At 35.6% G+C, this 16,266-nt stretch overlaps 1 protein-coding gene across 1 annotated transcript; it reads right to left on the bottom strand.

Annotated features, from left to right (window-relative positions):
* Positions 1 to 14,447: 14,447 nt before the first annotated feature.
* LOC141680360 (uncharacterized) lies at positions 14,448 to 16,038 on the bottom strand. The gene is made up of 4 exons (XM_074486610.1): positions 15,876 to 16,038; positions 15,664 to 15,781; positions 15,109 to 15,465; positions 14,448 to 15,024 (listed from the first exon to the last, which is right to left on the bottom strand). The coding sequence occupies exons 1-4, from the start codon at positions 16,036 to 16,038 to the stop codon at positions 14,448 to 14,450; spliced, it is 1,215 nt and encodes a 404-aa protein (XP_074342711.1).
* Positions 16,039 to 16,266: the final 228 nt, after the last annotated feature.

Below are 16,266 nucleotides of genomic sequence, written 5' to 3' on the forward strand. Positions count from 1 at the left end.
GTCGCAAAATATTCAGTATATATACATATATACTTTTCAAAATCTTGGAAGTCCTCTTCGATGCATAATACACACAGAGTTCCAGTGTATAACTGTATAAAAATATCGTTGCAAGGTGATCTCATATATCTAACCTTGTCTCAACATTTTTCTGAAACCTTTGTCATGCGTAAGATAATCATTAACTAGATATAAGTTTAAAAGATGAAGTTACAAGATACTCCAATATACTTATATCTTTTCCGAATACTACTTGAACTACCACCGTTCAATGTATAAATAGTCATTCCATAGATTAAGCTACAAGAAAAAACTTGTATATAATCAATCTTTAAAATATCATCAAAATAAAATGAAGTTACTAGATACTTCATTTGATGCAAACATCATTTTGAAAATTCGACCCTGCCAACACTCAACAATCGCCCAGCCATAGCCTTTCTATCGAAGTGCTCTGGGTAGTGTTGCAGAAATATCCAATTGGATGATGAACTCATTACGGGAGTTTGCCGCGCTAGGAAGACCACTTACGATGATCAGTCATAGTAGTGCAACCCCACCATTTTCTACATGTAGAGGAGAACCTGTCGGATTTACTTGTCAACCGAACACTGGACTCCTAAGGAATGTACCGTCTTAGCGGAACTTCCAGGCCATTTGGGCCAATATAATAAGGCTGGGACGACGCCACTCGACCACTTACGCCACTCCTAGTTCAGATGAAATCCATGACTCTGAAACGTAAAGCTCGTCCCCCCTTTCCCCAAGTAGAAACTTGTTGATACGGCTCCACCAAGAAGTCGTATCTAGTTGGAAAGGAAAACTCACCAATATTTCCCACACGATGCCTGTTAATGGATTAACTTGTTTCAAGAATTTTACTTCCCGAGTGTTGGGTAAGTAATCAAAAACTCTTTTATCAAAACAGCAACCTTGTTGCGAATATAAAACACACCACAGAGCCGGATCCCTCAGGTTTTGAGCGAATATTTAAATCCCCTTTGAAAGGAAGATCTTAAATATATAAAAAAAATGAGTTTTGGGGTCCGCTCTAACTTTTAAAATCATTTTGAAGACTTGCAAACATTTTTAAGAATGTTTGGAGTAATGCTGATTTAATGAAATAAATCAGTCCCAATTTATTAGAAAATATCCGAATATTATTATTTAAATAATATTCTCATAAAGAATAATCTTTATAACAATAATTGAAGTAGAGTTTTAAAACTTATACTTGCAATGAATATTAAATGACCAAAGATATACTTATACGAAAGTACTATCTTTATTTGAATAATCAAAAGTAAGTTTGATTATCGACACATTATTCTTTAATAAAATAAAGAATATTAATTAGTAAATAATCGGAGTCATAAGTCCTCGAATGAATATTCAAAATAATATTCATTAATAAAATAAAGTTATCGAATAAACCTTATTTGATTCATAGTTTAAAAAAAACTATTCATATATATATATATATAAATATATATATATATATATATATATTATACTCGGGAGCCTCGACTCCCGATTTTAGAAAAAGTTCACCTTTTGATCCCCTATACTAAGGGTAACTCAAATACCGCTTATCTCAAGCATAGGTTTTATGCAACTAATAAGCATTTTAACCAACAGATATATAATTCAAGAATATGAAACAGGCATGCATATATACCATATCACATGCTACAATATATCGCAAGAATTTGCTAATAACCAATATGCATTTATCGCAAGATCATGCATACACACATATACATCACAACAACAGTTATACGGGTAGAAAACTTGCCTGAGTGCTCCCGGATAGGCTTAAACTTAGAGGGGGTCCGATAACCTATGAACCACAACATAAGTCGGAATTAAACCCCGGCCGCTTAAGAAACTAGACTTTAACCATTTAGAGTCCTAACGTTCGCTTTCGCGCTTAACGACTTACTTAAGTCGCTCGAGTACCCTCGGCTCCACCATTTTTAATAAATTAACCATTACGAGTTTTAAGGCGATTCTTTCGCAAGTGTCTTACCAACTGCCTATTACACCTTACACAAATGTTTCATACTTCAATTAGTCCTTTAAGGTCTTTAACCTATGTTTCAAAGTAAGGCGAGGGGTAATGATTCGTTCGTGAAACGTCGTTACTTAAAACGACCGTTTCTCCTAAACCGTACATCGGAATCAAACGAACCACATATCAAAACGAAGCTCGTAACATGAACTATCTAAAAATGGCAATGGTAAAAACCTAACAGTGAGTTTAAGGGTTCTGATGTTAAGAACAAAAACAGTCTACAGCAAATCGGGCATTACGACGGCTATGTTTACGCGATTTCCCAAAATTTTACCTAACCAATTCAACCACCAATCAATCCCAATTCATTCATACAACCAACATCCATCCATATCACACTACAACAGCCCCCAAAACCTCAAGTTCTCCAATTTATGTTATTCTCAATCATGAATTTAAAACTATACTTAAGTCCTTTACTAATCAACAAGTTTCAACATTCAATTCACTACAACTCCAACCCAAACTCTAAACCTACAAGCATTAAGATAATCTTTTACCATAACAACTAAAATCATCCTAATATACAAAGTAAAGCTAGGGTTTAGAGATGATATACCTTCCTTGAAGCTTTTAATCAATGAAAGATCCTTGGAATGCCCATGGAAGCCTTGATCTATGCTTAAGCTACCTTGAACTTTCATAAAAAATCAAGAAAACCAAAGTTATTTCTTGAAGGTTACTATTCACCATCTTCTTCCTTGATTTATTGGAAGAGATTGTGAAGGAATTTGAAGCTTAAACTTATAGGATATCCATATCTATGTACAAGGAACCTTAGATAATTACCTCACTAATTAACAAGGCTTGGATCTTGAATTTTGGAATTTTCTTCTTTGAAAAAGAAGAAAAGCCGAGAGCTCTTCTTGAAAATGGGAGTGTTTTGGGGTTTTTTTGATTTGTTTGCTTGGTTGCTAGCTTTTGTTTTTGATTAATTACCTATTTACCCATGAAAAATGGTGTGGTTATTAATCAACCACACCTCCTTCCCTTATGTCATGCTTAGGTCATCATGTGATGTCACCTTATTACACTTGTCTTTCTCTTGTTGGTGTGATGACATCATCATCCACTAACCCCTTGATTAACTTCTAATTACTTGGCTAATGACCGCTGATCTGTTATGCGGTTCGCTTAACTTTCGTTTTCGTTTATCGTTTGAGGGATCATACCCGGGATCTTATTACTTGGGTTTTCTTAACCTTTCTCAATACATTATATTCCTTTTATGATCCTCTCTTATAATCCTTGAATTTAAATCCTTTTTATCCTGTTACCTTATACTCAATTCTTTCGATATCTGGTGGATTTTCGGGAAAAATCAAAGTGTTCGGATTTGGATTCTGATGATCTTTACATACACTTATATACCACACAGAGTACTAATAATATCCCAGAAGATCAATAAAAAATCCCCTACATAGTGTGGCATGCAAAGTTTTCTTATTCAGCATAATCAGCAAAACACTATTCATAATGGTTTCAAAAATTCCAAAAATTGGGGTTATTACAGAAAGGCTATTGTAAATCAAGATGTTTCGGCTATGCTGAGAAAAGTTGATGCACCTTTGTTCAAAGCATTTGAAGTCAATTTCAGTGAAGTTGAGTTGGTCATCAAGCAAGAGCTTGCAGATAAAGACAATGAAAAGAAATGCACTGAAACAACTCCAACTCCTAACACTGAAAAGAAGCCCATGGTGAATCAAGTTTCTGAGAAGTCAATCACGGAAATCAAGATTGAAAATTCAGGAAAGAAAAAAAAAATAGGAATGGGAAAATTGGAGTGAACAAGAGCAATAAATTTGTATTTGTTGCAGATGCTGCCAAAAAGCAATGTCAAAAATGTGGCTCTACAAGTCATCTAACTCACCTTTGCAAAAAGGCTGTTAGTGAGCCAAAAATGGGAGCCTGCAAATACAATAAAGCAAAGGCTGAAGACCCCTATTCTTCTGTGATAAATTTGATTGCATTTCTTGCAACATGAAAGTAATGACAAGCTGTTATAGACTGAGAATGAATCTCAAAGAGGCAAAAACTGAGTCTAGAGCCAAGAAGAAAACTGCAAAGCAAAATTTAAACACTATTCTTTCTGAATCATCAAATTCTACTTTTACACACCTTGTTAACAAGAAGAAAATACCTAACACTACTTGGGTAGCTAAACACACTTAATTCTCATTGTGTGCAGGGAAAAGAGAAGACGGTCATATAGATCATAAACAGTGGATGCTCCAGGCATATGACAAGTGATAAAGCCCTGCTATCACAATTTGAGGAGATAGCTGGCCCATTGGTGACTTTTGAAGACAACAACAAAGGATTCACAATGGAATATGGTAATTTAGTTTCTGGAAATATTATCATTGAAGATGCAACACTGGTAGCTGGTCTTGAGGTGAATCTCCTGAGTGTCAGTCAATTCACAGATAGAGGATTCAAAGTTTCATTTGATAAAGGCGAATGCTCAATTATCAGCAAGAAGACTGGTGAAGTTGCTTTGAAAGGAGAAAGAAAGGGAATCTGGTTTGTTGCCGACTTATTCTCAGCAAATAAGGATGAAATCTGTTGCTTCTACACCAAGGCATCTTTTAAGCAAAGCAAGATGTGGCACAAAAAGCTCTCTCGCCTGAATTACAAAGCTATCAATACCCTGGTGAAAAAGGAGTTAGTGAGAGACATGTCAAATCTGGAGTTTGCTCAAAATGAAGTTTGTGAGGCTTGTCAAAAAGGCAAAATGAAAAGGTCTAGTCACAAAAGCAAAGCTGTGAATTCTATAAGTGCACATTTGCAACTCATTCACATGGACCTGTTTGGACCAGTTAATGTTTTATCAATTTTAAAAAAGAAATATGCACTTGTGATTGTGGATGACTACTCAAGGTATACATGCATAGAGTTTATGCATTCTAAGGATGGAACTCCACACATCATTATTGAACACATCAAGAAGATTGAGAAGCAAGCTGAAGATTTGAATTGTGTAAAAAGATTGAGGAGTGACAATGGCACATAATTCAGAAATGCAACCTTAACTGAATTCTACAAGGACAAGGGCATTGTTCAAGAATTCTCAACAGCTAGAACACCTCAGCAAAATGGGGTAGTTGAAAGAAAGAACTTTGGTTGAGGCTGCTAGAAAAATGTTGCAAGATGCCAATTTTCCAACAAGTTATTGGGAAGAAGCTGTCAACGTTGCATGCTACACTCAAAATATATATTAATCAACAAAATCTTGGAAAATCCCCCTACTCAATCTTATCAAAAAGGAAGCTTATTGTGAAGCATCTGCATGTGATTGGAAGCAAGTGTTATATTCTAAAAGACAACTCTGAATATGTGGAAAAATTTGACTCTAAAGTCTTTGAAGCAATTTTTCTGGGATATTTATTGGAGAGAACTGCCTACAAAGTCTATGTGATTTAACAAAAGAAAATTATGGAAATCAAAGATGTGACGTTTGATGATGAAAAGTGTCTAGACTTGGAATGCCTTCATGAAAATGAAGCCGAAGCCCTAAAGTTTGAAAATCTCAACATTGATAGTGATTCTGAAGATGAAGCTGAAGTCAACACAAGCAACAAAATGAATGAAGAGTCAACTGAACAAGTGAATCATGAGAATGAAAGCTCATCTCAAACACCTTAATTTGAAAGCAAAAACTCAGGGGGAGAAAGAAGAGAAAGTTCTGCAAGTCATGCCGATGGTGAAGAAAATGCAGAAAATTCAAGTCAACAAACTCACACCAGAAAATGGGATAGGAGTCACACAAGAGAAGTAATTATTGGTGATCCAAATGCTGGATTGAGGATTAGAAGTTCAACTGCTAATGAATATCTACATGCATGCTTTCTTTCATAAATTGAGCCTAAGAAAATTGAGGAAGCTTTACTCGATCCTGACCGGATATCTTTTATGCAAGAAGAGCTAAATCAGTTTGAAAGAAATAAAGTTTGGAAGTTGGTTCATGCACCAAAGAACAAAAGTATAATTGGAACAAAGTGGGTGTACAGGAATAAAATGGATGAAAATGGAATTGTAACAAGAAACAAAGCAAAGTTGTTGCAAAAGGCTACTCACAGGAAGAAGAAATTGATTATGATGAAACTTTTGCTCCAGTTGCAAGACTTGAAGAAATAAGGATCTTTCTTGCATTTGTTGCACACTCAAACTTTAAAGTGTATCAAATAGATGTAAAGAGTGCATTCCCAAATGGTGAGTTGGAAGAAGAGGTTTCTGTGCAACAATCACCTAGCTTTGAAGATCCAGAATTTCCAGATTTTGTCTACCAACTTCTCAAGGATCTCTATGGATTAAAGCAAGCACCTAGAGCTTGGTATGACACACTGTCAGAATTTATACTTAAACATGGATTCACTAGAAGAACAATTGACAAGACTCTATTCTACAAGCATCATGTTGGTGATATGATCCTAGTTTAGATCTATGTGGTTGATATCATTTTTGGTTCAGTAAATAAGAAACTATGTCAAAGATTCTCAAGACTCATGCAGAGTAAATATGAAATGAGCATGATGGGAGAATTAAGTTACTTTCTTGGACTTCAAGTCAGTCAAAGAAGTGATGGAATCTTCATCATCCAGACCAAGTATGGTAAAGATTTTTTGAAGAAATTTGGAATGGTTGATTGTTCACCTGCATCAACACCTATGTCTACAGTTACAAAGTTGGATGAAGATAAGAAAGGAAAAAGTGTAAACATTTCAAGTTATAGATGAATAATTGGATCTTTGTTGTATTTGACTGCAAGTAGATCAGATATTTTGTTTGCAACATGTCTTTGTACAAGATTTCAAGCCGAATCAAAGGAATCACATTTGATGGTTGTGAAGAGAATTTTCAAATACTTAAAGGGAACACCAAACTTGAGATTATGGTATCCTAAGGGAGGTGGATTTGAAGCTGTTGGATACACAGATGCAGATTTTGCTGGATGCAGGGTTGATAGAAAAAGTACTAGTGAAAGCTGTCAGATTTTTGGACAAAGACTTGCATACTGGTATAACAAGAAATAAAAATCTGTGTTAACTTCTACAACTGAGGCTGAATACATAGATGTTGAAAGTTGTTGTGCTCAAGTGCTTTGGATTAGAATTAAGCTAATGGATTATGGCTTAGTGTTGCATAAAATTCCAATTATGTGTGACAATACTAGTGCTATTTCTATTGTTGCTAATCCAGTTAATCATTCTAGAACAAAACACATTGATGTAAGGTACCATTTTATTAGAGAACATGCTGCAAATGGTACTATTGAGCTTATTTTTGTTCCAACATAAAAAAAATTAGCTGACATTTTTACTAAATCTTTGGATGAAGCAACTTTCATTAGACTTGGTGAAATTGGAATATTAAATTCTTCATCCTAAAGGTAAGAACTCAGCTAATATGTTGTAGCAAATTAATTTCTAGTGAATCAAAATTAATTTGATTTAATTGGAAATTAACTGGAATCTGAGTTATAAATATTTTCATAAATCTCTGCATATTTATTTTTCAAAAATTCAATATTTAGCTTGGAATTTTTCAAATTCTAAGAAAACTGTTTAACTGTTAATTTACATTTTTAATATATAAAATTAGCATAAGGCATAATCTAAAGCAACAAAAGTATATAGAGAACTGATTTCTAGATAAGTCTAATTGACTTCTCGACAAGTCATTTTGAGACTTCTCGATAAAGTTCTCGATAAGTCATTTTCTTGACTTCTCGAATGAATTCTCGACAAGTATCATTATGACTTCTCGATAGTTCATTGTAGAGATCTCGATAAGTCACTTTGAGACTTCTCGATTGAGTTCTTAACAAGTATCATTCTTAGACTTCTCGATAACTCATAACTGAAATAATTTAGTTCAATAAATTATTTTAGTAAAATAATTTTGATATAAAATCATTCTAATTTTATTTTGATTTATTCAAATAAAATGGGGGGAAATTCAGTCCATTCAGGACAAACTAGGTATTTATTTGACATCTCGATAAGTCACCTTTTAGTGCTCGATAAGAGCCAGGAAAGTGACATATCGATATGTATATGTATCTATTCTTACATGTGACTTCCCGATAAATAAATCCCAACCGTTTATCTCTACTTCTCGATAAGTCACTTACCTTTTTGTATAAATACCCAAACATCTCGACATAACCCCTCTTTACGCTTTTGAGATCTCAAGTGAGCTAATTTTTCCACATCTTAACCGCTCTCTCAAATTTCGAACTCTTTCTTCTTCAAATCTCTTACCCACTCAAATTCAAACACTTAAATAATATCAAACAATGTTAGAACTTTTATTCTAAAGGAGGGCACAAACTACCTTGCATTCACAGATGCTAACCAAGCTCCTAATAGCTTCAAGAGCTTTGTCAAGTTCCTTTCCGAGACATTCTTTGCAGGTGCTTTAACTGCAAATCCAATTATGTATTTGGATATTCTCAATGATTTCTGGAACTCAGCTGTGATTAGAACAGTTGTGCATTAGAATCAAGCTGCATCTTTGGTGGTGAACTATACAATTCAAGGGCAATATGCGGAGTTCAATGAGAATGATGTCAACCTGGCTTTGGGTATTCCTACTGACAACTTGGTGGAGGTCCCAACTCAAGAAGAGCTAGCTGAGTTCATGGACTTTATCAACTATACTGAGAAGATCAATCTGGCTAGTCTAAACAAGAAGCAACTGAGGAGGGAATGGTCATTCCTGTTTGACTCAATTATGAGGGCTTTCACCTGCAGGAAGACAGGCTATGATAACATCTCAAGTGTGGTCCAGAAGCTGGTATTCTCCGTGGCTCACGACACATCAATGTGGGGATTCTGATTCTGAAGGAACTTAGCACAAGGCTCATAATGCCTTTGGTCACAATAGGTAAGGAATTTTTTTTCCTAGGTTTATAATGTCAACTTTAAATCATAAAGTTCAAGAAATTCATTTACTTAATGGTATAGATAGAACAAAAATAAGCAATTATAAACAAGTGTCCAAAATTTTATTTGGCTCACTCATTACAAAGAATAAGGTACTTGTAAGTCTTAGAATCACTCTATTTATATTGGAGAGATTCAGGACTTACCCTTACCCTATTCCTGACATGAGGTGAATAATCGTAACTATTACAGTAATGGCTCATGTACCTGTGGAAGAACAAACACAGGAACACCAACAGGGGCCTTCCAAAACTGAGACCCTTCCTTATTTACCATTAGAAGCTAGGAAACCAACCACTTCATCCTCTCAAAAGGCTGAAGTGAGTAAAAAGAAGAGAAAGCAGGAACTCTTGACAGTTATAAATGAGAGTGGTGAGGACCAAATACAAATAGAGTCTAACCTGGTCAAGAAACCAAAGAAGGTAAAGAAATTTGAGATGATCACTCAAGCTACCTTTGCATCCTCCCAAAAGGATATAGTTGAAAAAGAGGGTTTAAAACAGACTCTAGAGGCATCCTCTCAACTGGGTGTCTCTATTGAACAAAGCACTCCCCTAGTGCATCCTATAAAAAGTTTGCACCACAACTTGAACACATTCAAGTTTATGAAAGAAGGAATTAGGATGGCACAAATACTTAGGGCACATCTCTTGAAGCTCCCTCATCCATTCAGGGGGAGCTTCCAAAACTCAATTCTCAAATCACTAATCTAATCTCTCAAATTTCATCTACATATAATGAAATACTTGTATCCATCTCACAAGTGTTGCTAACATCAAGTGACACGGTTTATGAAACTGTGCTCACCACCCAGGAACCACAATCAGTTGGGGAGAGGCTACACTTTGGGGTAGACCTTGATGACACCAACAAAAACATAGGTGTTTCATCAGATTTTACCGAAGATCCTGTGGTTGTAACAAATGCACATTCATGTGCAAATGAATCTTCATAAATTGAAAGGTTTGAGGGTAGTACTCTTGGGGGGCTATCTAAACCCTCTCCAATTCAATTGGAGGTTCCAATTGGAGGTTCCTCATATAAGGACAACTCTCCTCAAAACCCTGGTTTAAATTGCTTTAGCAATTGAATCTAGGAGTCCAATTATCAATGATCCAATTATTGGGGAGACAAGTCAAGCACATCCAAGTGCCAGTTATTTGCAAGAAGAACAAGGGTTTGAGGCCATGGTACATGACAGTAACTCGATCAAATCCCCTTCAATTCAAATGGAGGTTCCCACTCTTGGTGAACACACTGTCATAACCACAGTTTCTACTGTGAGTTCAACTGTGATTCCAATCACAGGGTCACCAACCACTTCTCGACCCTCTACCTCAACTCAAACAGATATACCATTACCTCCAACTCTACTCAATAACCCTCACACCTCATCACACAGTGGCTGCAGGATGCTCAAACTCAGTCAATAACCATGAATGATCTTCTAGTGGACCAACTCTCTGGCCTTGCTAACATTACACAACAGTTTCTCACTACTGATATGTCCAATCAGGATTATCAGGCTATCTTGCTATCTTACAAAACAGATGTTGAAGAGCAGCAATAAAAGATTGTCAATGAAGTTGAACAAGATGGAAATGTTGATGTTTGGCTAGAAAAATACTTTAGTTTGGAGATGGATGAGGTTTTGGCTGGGGTTTAGAGAAGAGTACATAACTATCCTAGGAAGCAATGCCAAAACTCTCTGTCCACAGAAAGTTTGATGTTATTACAAAAGTCTATAAAGCCCATCTCAAAACTTTTCACCTCATTGGTAAAGAACTACAACAAACTATGAATAGTCATCAAGACAGAATTAGAAGATTGGTGAAAGACAAGCTGGAAAACCTTGTGCCAACTCAAGTAGAGATCAAGAATAAACTCACCAAATTTGCTGATCAAATGGCCAAGTTTGATATGTCCAGTATGGAGCAAAGCATCAAGAACCTAAAATAATCTTTTCTGGCTCTGCATGAAGTTGTCCAAAATCAAATCACAAATAATAATGACACAAAGGGTCAAATTGGATCAACTACATCAGGCTAGATATGAACCCTCAGCTCTTTTAATAAAAGGAATCAGGGAATCTATTCAAGCCACATTTGGTGCTCCTTCTTCATCAAGCTCCCAACAACCAATCTCCACATTCACAAACCTCCAAATTCAATCTCTTCAACAGCAAGTCTCCAATATGCAAGCCTTCAATGACTCACTCACAGCTCAGGTCACAACTCTCACTATTTTGGTGCAGAGTCAACAAAATGACATCAGGACCATAGTAGACTCTCACAAACATCTCCAAAGGCGGAATTCTATCTCACTGAGAGCTATTATGGGTGCCTTGAATGTTCCATTACCTGCTCTACTTGAAGCTGTGAGGCCAAAAATTCCAACTCCACTAATCCTACTTGCTGCCAAGACTAAGGGGGTATAGAAGCTAAAATTCAAAAATCCAAGGAAGATGGAAAATCTATACATTCAAAGAAATCTGGAAAATCTACATCTCACTCTGGGCAAAGCTCTACTCAAATCAAAATTTCTCAAGATGTTAGTAAAGATAGACTCCAGAAAGCTGCAGTAGGACCTTGTCAAGGTAAGGAATTCAAAGAGCTACTGGTTGTGCTAAGAGTTTCTCTTCACAATAACTACATCACTTACAAGGGAGCCTTGGCCAACAACATCAATTTCCTCAAAGTGGTGATAATAAATGTTGACAACTTTTTGGAGAAAAGGATAGTTGCCAATGTCAATGACTATGGTTTGGACATGTGTCTCTCTCAAATTTTTAAACCATGAGAGCATCTGAGCTAGATGTAATAATTGATAGAGTTAATATAGTAATTCCAGAGGACACCCAATTGCTCAATGAACTCAAGAAAGCTCAGATAGTTGCTTTTCCTGAAGCCTATCTATATCCAAGAAAGGGGGTGGCCTACATCTGTCCACAAACCAAACAGTGCAGATACTTCACAATTCCTAAAAATTGTGTAAGGGAGAATATAAAATTGATTATGACATTGGAAACTGACTTGAAGAGGAAGAAGAACAAAACAGCTGGAGATAAGGAGATGATCACGATGCTGGGAAGATACCTACGGAATACTGAGACCATGTTGCCAATACTCAATTCAACACAACAGATGACAAGGATGATGATGAGTAAAAGAATAATGAGCAAAACCTTCTGGCTCAAATTCAAGTCAATCTTTTAAAGCAACTGGAAACAAAGTATTAGAAAAGAAGAGAGATGAGAAGAAAAGGGGAGAATATAGTAGAATGAGGAGAAAGAGTGAAGAAGAAGGTGTCAAGAAAAATGTTCAAGAACTACAAGTCAAGATTCAACCTACTCAAACCTTTAAGCCTGCAAGCTCAAACACTCAACCACCTTTAACCTCCAAGCCTAAACTTTTGTACAAACAAACTGAAAATACCATACTTAAAATACCAATCAATTCTAACCAAACCTCCTTAAAGAAAATCTCAAATCTACCTTCATTTAAGGCACCAATCAAGACTCATTTCAAGACTGTTGGGAGAAAACCAAAGAAACTGCAAGTTAGTAAGGGGATTATCCAAAATTGCTTTAATCAGACTGATTTTCTACCTTTAAACTGGCGCATCACAGATGAAGGACAAGGACACAAGTACAAGGGCATGGAAGGTAGTGATGTGTGTAAGGCTGAGAGAAAGGGAAGGAAGAAATGTAAAAGCAAGGGCTGAAAAGGAATAAAGGATAGGAAGTATGCAGAAGAAATTGCTAGATTTGAACAAAGATCAAATGAGCTCAAGGCAAAGGGGACGAGTAGAATTTCAAAAGATGAACACTTTCTAAACATAAAGATTGGCAAGTTACACAAGATTTAGAGTTAATTGCCTCAATAGTTATAAATTGGATGAGTAGCACAAACTGGTAGAAGCCTTGAGAGGGACAGAAATTATTGAAGAACTCAATGTGCTTATAAATCTCAAGGACCTCATTAGGAAAGAACCAGGCTATGAAGATTTTACCTAGTTTTGTACTATTGAACTAATGTAATTTCTCAATATATAAATGTTGAAATTTGTCAAATCTGTCAAATTTTATGTAATTATTTTTTAACTTGAGGTTAATCTTGTTATCAGGCATGAATTTATGATAAGAAATCTTCTCACAAATTGGAGAGATTGTTGTGCAAGACATGCATTTATAATAACAAGACAAGTCACATTGACCACCCTGAGATTTAGTTGTATAATGACCTAAATCTGTATTATATTTTATATTTTTTGAGTCTGTAAAAAGGTTAGAAGATTAGACTGGTGTATAATTCTGTGAACAGTTTCAAGCCTAAGAATAAACTCTGGAAGAAGATTAAGCAAAGATCATGACTCGGAGAAAAGATGTAAAAGCTTGGAGTTGAATAAATCTGTTTCATGAAAATTATTCTAAGTCAAGATATCGACAAGTCACAGATAAGTTATATAGAGAAGTCATTCTAGAACTCTGGAATGATTTATCGACAAGTCCAAAATGGCTTATAGAGAAGTCTCAGAGATTTTGACAAGTCAAATGAAGATGTGAAGATTGGAGATATCGACAAGTCATTTTTACATGTAGAGAACTCAGAGATATCAACAAGTCAAATGAAGATGTGAAGATTGGAGATATCGACAAGTCAATTTCTTATTATAGATCTCAGAGATATCGACAAGTCATAATGCATATAGAGATCTCAGAGATATCGACAAGTCATTTTTACATGTAGAGATCTATAGACCTCGACAAGTCAAGTACATGTAAAGAGAAATCAGAGACCTCGACAAGTCAACTACACTTATAGAGAACTCAGAGATCTCGATAAGTCATTATACTTATCGAGATGTCACTTCTCTATAGAACAGACTGGAGATCTCGATATGAACCTCAAATACAGTAATGCAGACAAGTTAAAGATTCAAGATTATCAATCAACAAATGATCTATTCACTTAGATTGGAAAGTCTACAAAAGCAACTTAAAGAGTGCAAGATCAAGAGCCAAGATTAACTGACGAAGGATGGGCACAGACCTACAAAATTTGCAAAGATTTACTGAGCCAAAAATAGAAAGAATTAGTGATAACTTAGAAAATGGTTTAGTACATCCTGTGAAGCACGAGTGCGAGTGCAGGTGCGGGGTGCGCGGTGCGGGGATACGAGAATTCAGTAAATTTCAAAAAATGGGGATACGGGTGCGGGGGGATACGACAAATATTAAAATATTTTAAATATATTATTATATATATATATTTAACAATTACTTAGAAAATATAAATAAAAGACATCAAATATTTAATAATTAGAAGTAGCATTCTAATTAAACCTAATGAAAGTCATCAAATCCACAAGTTCATCATCCTTAAGTCTTAACAAATGAAAGTCAAATTAATATTACTAAATTTAAATTAAACATCATCATCTTGATAAATCATCCGTTCCATCTCGGGCTCATCAAGAGAAAGACTAGCTATCTCAAGCTTCTCGGCACCGTCAAGTGGATCAAAGTGATCACCACCAACATCCCACAACTTTGTCTCTCCCTTCAAATAAAGGTCACTTTTTCTAGAAAGGAGTCGAAGGTTGGTGTGCACATAAACCAAGTCTTCCGCCCGAGTTGGTAATATCTTATTCCTTCTAACCGAATGAATAAAGGAATAAGTACTCCAATTTATTTCACAACAAGATGAAGAACAAGGCTGACCCAATAGCTTCAAAGCTATTTTTAGAATATTTGGAGCTGAAGCTCCATGAACAAGCCACCACATCTTCGGATCCATAGTGCCTCTATCTTCAATGGAGTCAGCATTACCGAAGATATCCATTTGTCCTGAAAATTGAGCATGCTCAATACTTACAGCTTTTCTTGCCTCCCCATCTGGAAAATATCTCTTAATGTATTTATTTCTTTCTCGAGATAGCTCAATATCTTGATGAGGGGGAAGACGATTAGGAGCTCCATTAAGCCAATTATAACTATAATACCTACACAAATCAAATAAATTCCATCAATAATTATAACATGCAAATGTGACTCTATCTAGATAGATTTAGAGGTTATAAATTTACCTTGGATTGAGTGAATGTGCAAAGCAATGAATTGGTGAAGAACTCTTAGTCCATCTAGCAATAAGAATCGTATAAACTACATCATAGAAAGGAGATTCTTCAAAGAGCTCTTTCTTCTCATGCCTATATATGATATTCTTCACTTTCTCAATCATATCATCCCACATGTCATAAACTAAGTACAATGAAGGCTTATCCGTATCAGAGAAACGCAGTATATCATACATAGGAGCAGTGAACTCAAGAATATAATCAACACCATCCCACCAATATTCATCAAGTATCGTCATCCTAATGACTTGAGCTTTCGGGAGATCATATTCACGGTAAGTACTCCACTCCTCACAAAGAACCAATCTTTCAAGAGCACATTATAGAAGTTTGAACCTCCTAAGCATGATAATAACATATGCAAACCTAGTCTCAGCAACACAAAGAAGCTTCAAGGGAGAAAAAAGGTTGAACATAGTGTTGACCATATTATGATTAAGAATGAAATTCTTAATCAACATTGCAGCACTAGCTACCTATGTAATCCAATGGCACTTATCATACACCTCTCTATTGGACTCACTATTCTTGGCATCACAAATATTTTTTAGTGTCAAATTAAGAGTATGCACCACACAAGGAGTCCAAAATATATGAGGAAATGAGGCCTCAATGACCATACCTAATAACAAACTTATTATTAGAATATAAAAAGAAACATACAAAATGCATATGATGGACAAATCATAAAGTAATGAATGATTTTACTTTCATACCTGCAGCCTTGCAAATAGGAGCATTGTCAGTAATAACTTGGACCACATTTTGAGGTCCCACCTTCATGATCACCTCTCGCATCAAGGTAGCAAGATGAAATTTATCTTTGACTTCATAATTAGCCGCTTTCAAGAACATAAAACCATTTTTCGTAACCACCATAAAATTAATTAGTGGCCTTCTTTGAGTATCACTCCATCCATCGGAAATTATACTGACCCTTTTCTCATTTCAAGTAGTCCTGATTGGAACTAACAACCTCTCAATATTGGCTCTTTCTTTTTGCAACAATATGGTGCGTAAAGCATTATAAGTGGGAGGAACATAGCTTGAAAGGTTGAACTCAGAAGCTATTGTATATGACTTATTGTAATGAGGATTTCTAGCATA

Source organism: Apium graveolens, chromosome 8 (assembly GCF_009905375.1).
Source record: "Apium graveolens cultivar Ventura chromosome 8, ASM990537v1, whole genome shotgun sequence".
Lineage (NCBI taxonomy): Eukaryota > Viridiplantae > Streptophyta > Magnoliopsida > Apiales > Apiaceae > Apium > Apium graveolens.